This window comes from Carassius auratus, chromosome 47 (genome assembly GCF_003368295.1).
Source record: "Carassius auratus strain Wakin chromosome 47, ASM336829v1, whole genome shotgun sequence".
In the NCBI taxonomy this organism is placed as follows: Eukaryota; Metazoa; Chordata; class Actinopteri; order Cypriniformes; family Cyprinidae; genus Carassius; species Carassius auratus.
This window is the reverse complement of record NC_039289.1, coordinates 14,974,880-14,987,232: the sequence shown is the minus strand read 5'-3', so window position 1 is coordinate 14,987,232 and position 12,353 is coordinate 14,974,880. Positions and strand designations below refer to the sequence as shown.

General features: G+C 39.0%; 1 protein-coding gene across 1 annotated transcript in view; it reads right to left on the bottom strand.

Moving 5' to 3' along the window:
* LOC113065207 (inactive tyrosine-protein kinase 7-like) overlaps positions 1-12,353 on the bottom strand; it is a 39,771-nt gene that overhangs the window by 10,439 nt on the left and 16,979 nt on the right. The window contains exons 4-13 of the mRNA XM_026236465.1: positions 10,968-11,152; positions 10,735-10,882; positions 10,336-10,466; positions 9,441-9,707; positions 3,193-3,329; positions 2,847-2,982; positions 2,536-2,655; positions 1,593-1,742; positions 1,310-1,454; positions 1,082-1,209 (exon numbers count right to left, since the gene is read on the bottom strand). Coding sequence (XP_026092250.1) covers positions 1,082-1,209; positions 1,310-1,454; positions 1,593-1,742; positions 2,536-2,655; positions 2,847-2,982; positions 3,193-3,329; positions 9,441-9,707; positions 10,336-10,466; positions 10,735-10,882; positions 10,968-11,152 — 1,547 coding nt within the window. The remainder of the gene's footprint in view (positions 1-1,081; positions 1,210-1,309; positions 1,455-1,592; positions 1,743-2,535; positions 2,656-2,846; positions 2,983-3,192; positions 3,330-9,440; positions 9,708-10,335; positions 10,467-10,734; positions 10,883-10,967; positions 11,153-12,353) is intronic.

Below are 12,353 nucleotides of genomic sequence, written 5' to 3'. Positions count from 1 at the left end.
TTTTGCCATTTGCTTTTGAAATAAAGCGCAGAAAATAAGATTGGTTAACGACAAAATTCTTAAGACTTAATATAACAAATATATTAAATATCTTGATCTTGTGTTAACCACGGACCTTATGTTCAGGCAATTAACCAAAAACATATATTTTAAAACCACCACTGACTTCAGAGACGAAAGAGAAGTTGGTCATGCGGATTTGTCACTGCTGGGTTTGAAAGTGACTTCTATGTGAGCTGTGCTTCATACATCACTACACTATTGACCACAGACAGATTAGCCTTGTTTGTCTGCAACAATATTGTTAATGTGACCTTTATATTGCTGTGCGTGTCAGCTTGGATGGGTGAAATGCACAAATTCCAAGTATGGGACACTATATTTATCCACACAGTCGCTTTCACTACACTTTGTAACTTTACTTCCTGTTTGATGTCTTCACAGATAAATTTGCTGTGTTGCGGAAAAACAGTTTGGAATATCAAAGAGTTTCCACGTTTTAACTTTAGTTTTGTTATATTTGCATACTTGTTCGCTGCAGAAGTTCAAAAAAGAAAAGTTTTGACTAAATTAAAAACTGCAGACAGGCAATAGGGCTGACCTTGAAAGTTGGCATTCAAGATAATTTAATTGAGTTGTCACATGAACCAATCACACCCAGACATAACCCATCAGATCCAATCATATCACAATGGAGGCACTGCCTCCTCTCATGTGACGTTCCTCCGTTCCCCCAAAGTCACGGCACGCATTGGGGTCTCTGTTAATAGTCAATGGGCTTGTAACGTTACCTGAGGGTGTTGCTGTGGACAGCGTTACTTTAGAAAAACAAGTGATTTATACACTTTTTAATGTTATACTTTGTAATATGGGCGGTTTTATTTTTGTAATACAATTTTATTTCCCTCTTTCAATATTTTGAGGACACACTGCCTCCCTTGCCTCCTCGGAGGAAACGCCCCGGTTGAGAACCTCCTTAATCAGTGGACCAAATATTACAACAATCCAGGTTTAGGGGCTGCAAAAAGACACTCATCCAGAAATGAAAACTAATGGATTCGGTACTTGAAAAATGACTCACCAACAACATAGAGCTCTGCCGAAGTGTGTGCTATGTTACAGCTGTTTCCTGCGATGCAGGTGTAGCTTCCCGTGTCCTCCATGCTGACGTCATGAACCACCAGAGAACCGTTGGGCATCTTCTGGAACCTGAATTACAAATAAACCAGAGTTTTTCTCTCAAATCTTCCAATGAACCCGCTTCAGTTAGGACTCAAGCAAATTGTGATGTATGTGTCTTTGGTTTTACCTGCTCTTGTCTGCCTCCAGAAATGTGTCTTTTTTCTTCCATTGGATGAAGGGAGGAGGGTCTCCAGTGGCCTGACAGTGAAGCACTGCGGTGTGTCCCTGATATACTGTCGTATTCTCCGGCTTAAGCTTAAACACCACATAAACTAAAGAATGGGAGTAGAAAGAAAAGAAATACAGATACAGAATGTCAAGGGCCAACACTAATTCAACTCTGTCTTGAAGAGTCTTGTGCATATGGATCAAGCAAAGCCATCAGAAACCAATGTTTTTCTCCCCAGTACCTGCGACAGTGAGCTGGACCACGGCTCTGATCTCTCCCTGCTGGCTGTTGGAGGCGACGCAGGTGTAGTTCCCAGCGTCTGCTCGCGTCACTGTGCTGAAGGACAGTGTGCCCCCCTTCTGCTCCACCCACACAGGGACATCGCTGCCGACTGCATGCGTGCAAAGAGACACACACACATTCACCAAATCAACTTAACTTTCTGTAAAGCTGCTTTGCAATGATTTGTAATGTAAAAAGCGATATACAAATAAACTTGAATTGAATTTATGATATTCTGATAAAGTAAAAAAAAAAAAGTAATGCATAAAAGATAATGTATTTAGGAAATGGATAGGGTAAAATTATCGAGCATTGAGCAAATCACTAGTCTGGCTTTACCGCTGCTTTTCTCTAAGCACAGTAGAAACCTATCAGGAAGTTTGTAAAAGTTGATAGTGAAGCTTAGTAAATTCAGCTTTTCACTTCTGGCGATTATATTTAGGCTACAAAATTCATAAACGTTTTGCTCATTTGTGAAGATTATTTTCATGAACAAAACTTTTAACACTCTACTAAAAGCCTGTTTATAGAGTCTTTAATAAAATGTTTTTTTTTTTTTTTTTTTTTATCAAATCCAAACAAAAGTTTTTGGAATATCAAAGTTTGCACAAGTTCCAAAAAGTAAACTTGACAATATGGCTGATCTTGAAAGTTGGCTTTCAGGATCATTTAATTGAGTTAAGAGTTTATTATTCAGCATAGCAAGCATTTAAGATCTTGTGATTTCTGACTGATAAAATACAAAGCTTTAATAACGTTTGACAGGAATAGTCTCAAGTGTCATGTGACCAAAATTTGAGGAATAGCCAAAGAATGCTACAGGAATTTGGAAACCACATTCAATGCATGTAACATCTGTTGGGCTCAAATTCCCAAATGGTAGTCAATTTTCTGTGGCAGACCTGCCCTGATCCAGCGCACGGTCGGGGGCTGTCTGCCCTTGGCCGAACACTGCAGAAGTCCGTCCTTGTTGAGCTCCAGGCACTGGTAGGCCTGCGGCGTCGGTGTGAACTTCAGACGCTCTGAAACAGATACCACAACAGAGAATGCTTGGTGAGAAGTGCTCTGCAACACACAGCCTCGAGTGGCTTTTATATATAGGCATTATCTCAGGCACCTTGACATCCAGACAATGGCATCAGCCATTTGAAAACCCACTATGAAGCAGCAGTTAAATTTAGAAATAAAACAGCACACAACAAATGTTCCTCACCGAGCACATATACCCGCGCCTGGGCATGAAGTTTTCCCGCCTGTGTTTTGCTCTCACAGCTGTAAATGTGGCCGTCGTACACCTCCACGTTATTTATACGCAGCGTTCCATTAGAGAAGAGCTTGAAGCGAACGTCCTTTATGGAAAAGAGAGAGCGTGTGACAACATGATTACTCCATTAATGATAACTTCAGGATCTACTGTGCAGCAGAGGATCATCTTTCCCCGGTAGAAAAATCACCACATCTTGGTTTTCAGAGACCTCAAAAGGTTCCTCTCGCCTCAGGACGCAGTTAGAGATTGTGTTGCGAATATGATATCAGCATGACATCACTGTCCCACTCACCTCGCCGCTGATTGGCTGCATGTTGCGGTACCATGTGACCTCGGGTTCAGGTGTGGCGCGTGCGTGGCAGTGCAGGTATCCAGCGCGCCCCTCCTCCAGATTACTGTCCACAGGTTTCTGGATCCACTCCGGTTTGGCTGGATGTTTAGGATCACAACAGCAATAATGGACAAGAGTGTAAAAGACATTACAGTTTCACAGCAGAAATTGTTACTTGTTTCTTTAGCCACTTTCACACAAAATTCTGGATAATACACTGGTAATGTGTCCCGGCAGTGGTTCCCGGATCATTCGATTATTGTTCATTCACACTCCCAGTGATTTCCCGGATCTGTGCGTGCATTCACACACAACCCGTAAAGGTCCCGTAATGACACATGACATCAGCATCGAAAGTCGAAAACGTTAAACGTCAGGCACATTAACACTAACTTGAACTGCGAACAATCTCAGTTTCAGCGCAGATAGTGAGGAACGAACGCCGCGAATGTTGATCTGCCTTCAAAACACCTGGTAAAAGAGTCACCCAATAACGTGTGTCATCACTAAGACACACCCTTTACGGCATTGGTTCCAGCTTTTGTTCACACAGAACTCGTTCCGGGACTGAACCCTGCAATGTAACCGGAAATGAACCTGGATTCAATCCCGGGATGTCTTTATGTTCACACAGAAGGGAATCCGGCAATTTTCCGGGATCAACGTGCAGTGTGAAAAGGGCTTTTGAGGGAAGTCAGTTCACTTAGCAACACCCAGCTCCTATTATTTTTGCAGGTAAATCTAACTTAGATTGATATATAATGCTAGCATGCTTCAGGACATTGCTGGCAAGTTTTACCACATTGCTAGCATGATTTTAGACTCTGCTAGCATGTAGCTCATTAAAATGATTTAGATATTGCATGCCATTGTGATATGGATATTGTGATATTTACATCTGTGATATTTCAATAATTTCAAAGTATGCTGCAGCCATACAGTACAGTACTGAATTGGACAGGAAGGACAAATTAAGAATGACTGGTTACGGTACAACAGGACAGTGCGGTGCAGACTGATCTCAATAAAATAGGCCAGATTAATTTCAAAAGTAGGTCAAAAGTGCAATATATTAATAATAACATTAATACTACTGCTGTTTCTCTCCTTTAATTTTTCCATTAAACATTTTGACACCAAGGCTACTGCTCTGAAACCCTGTTGCATCACACTAAAAATCACAGCTAAAAAAAAAAAAAAAAATGGTTACTTCAGCTGACAAGTCTCTAAGGGAAGTTGTTAGACTGAGAATAGTAACGTATTTAAAACCCTGACTTTCTTACTGTTATAGATCACCTACAGGACTTTAATTAATACAGTATGGGTCATAATTAGTAGTGATTGACCGATATATATTTTGTATAACCGATACCGATACCAATTATCTGCATGCTTATGTGCCTGATGGCCGATATGCGGAACCAATTATAACAGTTATAAAGTAAATAAATGACTGTGTGAAGTAAGAACATACTTCACTTTGGTTTTTCCTCTTTCAGTCATGTTTTTTAAAAGTAAAAAAAAAACATCAACAGAAACAACACTAATATTAGCAAAATGCAAAATAATTGTAGAATGTCTAATGTTTTCAAATGGAGAAAATAAAGGACAGGAGTCATATCAACTTGATTTTAAACTACAGTTTTAGTAGGCTTATAAGCTGTTCAATAGCTACAGAGTCAAGAATAATTAACTGGATAATGTTAATTCACTGAATAATATTCTCTGGAATATAACAAACAAAACATCGTATTTTATTGCATTTTCTCAACTGGAATGTTATATCAAAATTATTAATAATGTTTTTGTCCTTCTAGATTATGAAATTCCTACTGACAGTGCTGTTTATCTATGCAGTTAGTATTTATGCACAGAACTATACTCCAATTGCAATCGCTTGCGGCGATAATTAATAATGAATTTTCAAAAAGTTGTATTTATTTAGATGTTTATTAGCAAAATAATGGTAATAAATTAAATTAATACAATTTAGGGTGTTTTACACAAGTGAATCTTTAAAAATAACATGCAGTGGCTGTGCTGGAGCATTTCCTGTGTATAAACCACATCAACCGCTGAGTGAACAGCAATATGAAAGTGGCAACACAATATGTTACAAATAAAATAAGGTTGGTAGTATTCAAATACAGAAACGCAATAATTAGGGAAAATAACACTGCATAGTGTTTACTGTATAAATTAAATATAGATCTTTATCACAGCTGTTTTGTTCTTTAATGATCATTAATGATAACAGCAGTATTTATATGCTGCAGTCTCTTTAAGAACTGATGCACGGATCTGATGATAAACTTCACATTCCATTTCTTTCTCAGCTGTTTTCATTCAGTTGTGACATAGCTGACTGCATATACCTGAATGATTGTCGAGATGAGTATTTTGTCATAATTTTATTTCTATAGGTGCTGGTCATATAATTAGAATATCATCAAAAAGTTGGTTTATTTCATTAATTCCATTCAAAAAGTGAAACTTGTATATTATATTCATTCATTACACACAGACTGATATATTTCAAATGTTTATTTTAATTTTGATGATTATAACTGACAACTAAGGAAAATCCCAAATTCAGTATCTCAGAAAATGTGAAAATAACTTAATACCAATACAAAGAAAGGATTTTTAGAAATTTTGGCCGACTGAAAAGTATGAACATGAAAAGTATGAGCATGTACAGCACTCAATACTTAGTTGGGCTCCTTTTGCCTGAATTACTGCAGTAATGCTGCGTGGTATGGGGTCGATCAGTCTGTGGAACTGCTCAGGTGTTATCAGAGTAGTAGTAGTAGTAGCCCTTTATTGTCACTAGTCACAAGTACCAGCGAAATTAGCCATCAACCTGTCCATACATACATAACATACATACAATGGGGTAGACAGAACAGGAAGACAGGGAATTGAGGAAGAAATACAACATAACAGCATAACAGAGCCCAGGTTGCTCTGATAGCGGCCTTCAGCTTTTCTGCATTGTTGGGTCTGGCATATCAAATCTTCCTCTTCACAATACCTCGTAGATTGTCTATGGAGTTAAGGTCAGGTGAGTTTGCTGGCCGATTAAGAACAGGGATACCATGGTCCTTAAACCAGGTACTGGTAGCTTTGGCACTGTGTGCAGGTGCCAAGTCCTTTTGGAAAATAAAATCTGCATCTCCATAAAGTTGGTCAGCAGCAGGAAGCATGAAGTGCTCTAAAACTTCCTGGTATATAGCTGCGTTGACCTTGGACCTCAGAAAACACAGTGGACCAACACCAGCAGATAACATGACACCCCAAAACATCACACTGACTGTGGAAACTTTACACTGGACCTCAAGAAACGTGGATTGTGCACCTCTCCTCTCTTTCTCCAGACTCTGGGACCCTGATTTCCAAAGGAAATGCAAAATTTACTTTAATCAGAGAACATAACTGTGGAGCACTCAGCAGCAGTCCAGTCCTTTTTGAAGCGAGACACTTCTGACGCTGTCTGTTGTTCAAGAGTCTCTTGACACAAGGAATGTGAAGCTGAAACCCATGTCTTGCATACGTCTGTGTGTAATGCTTCTTGAAGCACTGACTCCAGCTGCAGTCCACTCTTTGTGAATCTCCCCCACATTTTTGAATGGGTTTTGTTTCACAATCCTCTCCAGGGTGCGGTTATCCCTATTGCTTGTACTATTTTTTTCTACCACATCTTTTCCTTCCCTTCGCCTCTCTATTAATGTGCTTGGACACAGAGCTCTGTGAACAGCCAGCCTCTTTAGCAATGACCTTTTGGGTCTTACCCTACAGGTGTCAATGGTCGTCTTTTGGACAACTGTCAGGTCAGCAGTCTTCCCCATGATTGTGTATCCTACAGAACTAGACTGAGAGACCATTCAAAGGCTTTGCAGGTGTTTTGAGTTAATTAGCTGATTAGAGTGTGGCACCAGGTGTCTTCAATATTGAACCTTTTCACAATATTCACAATTTGAAATATATCAGTCTGTGTGTAATGAATGCATATAATATACAAGTTTCACTTTTTGAATGGAATTAGTAAAATAAAACAACTTTTTGATGATATTCTAATTATATGACCAGCATCTGTATGTGTGTGTTCAGAGGATTCAGAAGAGGAATGAGTGTGCGGCTGTGTGCCTAGAGAACAGAGCACGAGTAATGAATCAAGTTAGCCTTTTTTCACTTAAAATGTTTGAAATTCAATTGCGTGTGTAATTATGAACAAATTATAAACTTATACTCTATTATGGTTAAATTTTGCAATAAATCTGCAGATCACATGCATGCCAAACCATGGGGCTTGGTCCGTACAGATCACGGATCAACTATGATCCATTTAATTAACCTTTAGTATATTATAGTAAAGTACCAGTCAAAGGTTTGGAAACTTTCTCATTCATGTGCACAAGCATTTGACTGGGCTATATATAGAATACAGTATATAAATAAAATATTTTTGCTGTGATCACTCAGATGTGGAGATCAAACATTTTTAATGACGTGACAGAGATATGGAGGCAGGGCATTTAACAATAAACTTTACAATCCAAAATGAGTCTGACATCAGTGCACTGAAGAGTAATGTTGAAGTTTATTATTTTTTTTGTTAAATTTAATTCCATTAAACTTTATTCCATTGAAATTTAAATAGTCTAACTTATTGTCAAATGATTTGGTTCCATAAAGCAAACACTGTCCAATAGGAATGTAATGATATTGCCACTCTCTCACATACTAATATCTGACTTTTTTAAATTATTTTTTTTACAGTGAGTAGCCATCCTTCCTTTCTCTCCGACTTTATGACAGCTGTACCTTTTACAGTTTGAAGAACAGATAGCAGAACATAATCTAAAATTGTTTAAAGCATTAAAATAACTAAATTAAAAGTTAAAATCACTGAATTAAAAAGAAAAATAGATAAAGAAAATGACTATTTTAACTGGTATAAGAAACACACATTAACTCATATGAGCTTAGTATTTAGTACTGTACTAGCTTACATTTGATTTACCCATTACAATAGGTACTGTTATCATAAAAATACACATATGTAGGTTTAAAATTTCTGCAAAAGGCACATTTAATGTCCAACAACAAATATTTTAGCAATATTTATATTTTATTCAGAATTATTACTCAACTATTCGATTGCGTTCAGTCGGTTTAGTGCAAACACGCACAGCAGTGCTCGTTGCTCTCGCATACCTCGCCCACTCCTGACAGCAAATGCCTTGACAAAGGAGAATTGCTCACTAACACAGATTTAGACAGATTTGTGAACAATATTTGAGAGTAATAGGACTTTTGTGTACATAGAAAAAGTCTTAGATCTTAGAGTTCAGCTCATGAAAAATGGGGGCAAAAACAAAAGTGTTGTGTTTATAATTTTGTTCAGTGTAAAATATGTCACAGATAATTGGTCACTTTCTAAAAAATAAAAATATAGTGCATCCACTAATAATTATATATTAATATAGTTTTTTACCGATGCAAATGCATCAGAAACAATGCATTGCGATACAAATGCAACAATTTTTAAACAGAAGCATTGCATCATTAACTTTTTATGCCGATGCACCGAGCGAATCGGGGAATCATCCCATCCCAGTCATTCAAAGTTTCAAAGGTTTTCCATAGACTTAAGCTTTAAAGGGTTTAATCAAAGTAAAAAACAATGGCATGTGTTCTGCTGGACAAACTAAGTAGTTACACCATTTAAAGCATTTTATCTGTGTTACATGTTCTGTAAAAAAAATTATTTTAATTTTTTTTAGTATAGGCAGTATTATCGCCAATACCGATATATCGGCAACAGGCTCATATTGGCCAATAATATCAGCAAAATGATATCTGGGTCGGGCTCTAGTCATAATGAAGGGAAATGGAATGAGAGACATTTCAGTAGAGGACAATAGGGCCCGAAACACATGCTACTAGAGGAGTATGCAAATTAAATGCTTCTGGGAACACAAGCTTTTTTTTTTGCATTGTTCTGAAATGTGTTACATCCGTGTTGCATTCTAAGTATTAGCATAAACTCCAGACAGAAAAGCCTTTCAGTCATAGCAGAAGACTGAACAACTAAGCAAATAAGTTACTTCATAGATATTTGGAGGAATCTCTGTCACTGCCTTGAGCACACGTTATGCACCACAGGACATGCACTTGCATTCACACATTTCTGGCCGAAGACTTACTTGCGACAGTGACAGCTAACTCTTGTGTCCTCTGTCCAGCCTTGTTTTGTGCAAAACAGGTGTAGGTTCCTGAATCTTCACCACGAGTAGGGCTGAAAATCAGGTTTAGTCCGTCCTGGTACACTCGGCCCTCGGCTGGAACTCGCTGTCCCGCATGTTCCCACCAAACCTCTGGCTTGGGGTGTCCGTGGGGCGCCCGACATGTCACCTGCTCCAGAGAGTCTGCAGGGAACACTCGGGACTGTTTAGGCATCATGTCCTCGATTTCTGAGGAGAAAAGGTGACAAGAAACAGGTTTGAGAGTGAAGCGTGGAAGCGTGGAATGTGAGGTATCTGAGAAGGGCTCCAAACAGTCCATTCTTCACTCTAAACAATGACATTTGAGCTGTGTAAGCTGCTCTGTCCTGTAACTGCACCCAAGCAGATGCTGTAAACAGAAAGTGATTAGATGAGCTTCACCGCAGATAATCACTCAGTAAATCGACTTCATCAGGAGCCCAGAGTTCACCTGTCAGTGATACCCACACCAGACCTCGATTCAGACAGTAAGAGTGAGATGCAGTGCAATCTTTGTTAGGGATGAACAGAAGGGAATTTAACAATTCTTAGTCTGCTTCCATATTCACTTAACGATTTTATACCTCAATGAATCCATTTAAGACTCCATGAATAGGAGCTTTGTGGATTTTAATTCATATATTTAAGGTTTAAGTTGATTTATATGCAGGTAGCGTACTAAAGATTGACAAAATACTTTGTGATGAAATGTACTCTTTGTATTCATACTGGTTTCATTACATTTTGAAAAACCTTTCAAGACTAGGTTAAAGAAAACAAAGTAAAAGTAGCTCCTACATCACTGCATGTCTAACTGCACATGAACTGAGATTGTTACCTGCAATTCGCAGTGAGGCCTCGAGAGACACGGGGGGGCCACGGGGCCCTTGAGCCATACATTTATACAGGCCGGTGTTTCTCTGCTTCACCTGAGTGATGTACAGAGATCCATTGCTCAGGATGAAGATGCTGTAGAAAAGATAGAGGTCAATGGTAAAATGTGTGCTAATTCGCAGGTTAAAGATAACTTTAAATGAATTTGTCACTAAAAGATACATTTCTGATAGAGCAAATGAATGGGATTTTAACTTCCAAAATCCAACTGTTCGGTCCTCAGTTAAGTCACAAGATTCTAACGTTGCAATATTCAAATCGCACAAATGAAACTCTTTCGAACTTTATAAAGAAGTGCACTCATTTCTTCTAATTACACTCGAACTGAATTAAAGGTTAGTACCGGCTCTTGTTGAGCACCTGCTCGTTCTCATAGTACCACTCAACGGTAGGCTGTGGTTCAGCCGTGAACTGACAGTGGAAAAGTGCTTCTTCGTTCCTCATTACAACCAAATCTTCTGGCTTCACCACCGGTTGAGGGAAACTCTTATCTACAGAGAGACCGAGACCATTTATTACGTAACAGGAACATAAGACTTGATTACCAAAGAAACACAATAGTACAAACACACAAACCTATGATGTTGAGGGTGAAGTTGTCACTGCTGCAGACACTGCCCACTGTATTTTTGGCACAGCAGTAGTAGGCCCCGTTGTCGTCAGGACTGACATTTGGCAGTGTAAGCGTTCTGTTTTTGTTGTTGATTTTGTAGTTCTTCTCTGATAGTGGTGTTCCATCTTTGTGCCAGCGACTGGTTGGCCTGTAGAGTCAAGAGCAGGGTTACTATAGCAGAGAAAACTGTATGAAAGCTTTCTTTAGATCAGGGGCCTGCAGAGTTTAGCTCAGGGCCCTCAAGGTCCAGTTTTCCTCCAACTCTGATCAAACTCACCTACCTGTAACTTTCTAGAGATCCTGAAGACCTTGATTAGCTGGATCAGGAGTGTTTGATTAGGGTTGGAGCTGAACTCTGCAGGACAGTAGGCGTTTCTCAATGTCAAGGATACTTCCTTGGCAGGACTGGTCCTTCCAAGCCACTTCCTTCAGAGGCTAGGCGAGACTCCTCTTTAGCATTCGGAGAACACGTCAATGATACAGGCTAGCAAGTGCACGTAACTGCGTCATTACGTCAGTGAAAAGGTCTGTTTGAATAACGCTGTGAATGGTATCGTTAAATTACTTTGGACAACTTAACTAGTTATTTATAAAAGAAATGCCGATGGCACAACCAAGCTAACAATTGTAAAATGACAGGTCCGGTTCAGTTAACCATTTGTATTTGTATAATTTACAATATCAATATGGTAGTAATTTGTACTGGCATTTAAATGTTTAACTTTACTTATATTTACTACAGTTATAACAAATGTTTGGAAACGTAAATAAAAACCGTTAATGCTCCGACTCCGCTAACGTTCGACATTTTTAAATTTTTGAACAAGATAGCAAAGCTGCGCGCATAGGATTGTGGGTGATTTGAGAGCGCGAAGGATACACATATGCATCCTTTCCTGTGTATGGCATATTTTCCGAACGAAGGACTCAGTCCTTGGTTTAAATTCAGAGGATCCTCAACATTGGAACAGTCCTTCGACGGATGTCGATGACGTAGCATCCTCGAAATACTAGCTTCATTGGATCCTTCTTTGACATTGAGAAACACCTAGTAGATCTCGAAGGGGCCAGAGTTGCCCACCGCTGGTTTACCCCAATCAAAGAAACCTGAACTAGCTAATCAAGGTGCTCAGGGTTACTTGAAAATAACAGGAAGGTGTGCTGGAGCAGAGTTGGACCTGAAGTCTTCAGGAAGGTAGGGTTGGCTACTTAAGATTATATAAATGTCTAGATTATAGTGTGCTCCAATTAATCAAAGATGCTCTGATTAATTTCTAACTTGCAGTCTCCATCAAGAAAGGTACAGCAACAATGACCAACAACCAATGAATCAGTGAGGGGGCAAAAAG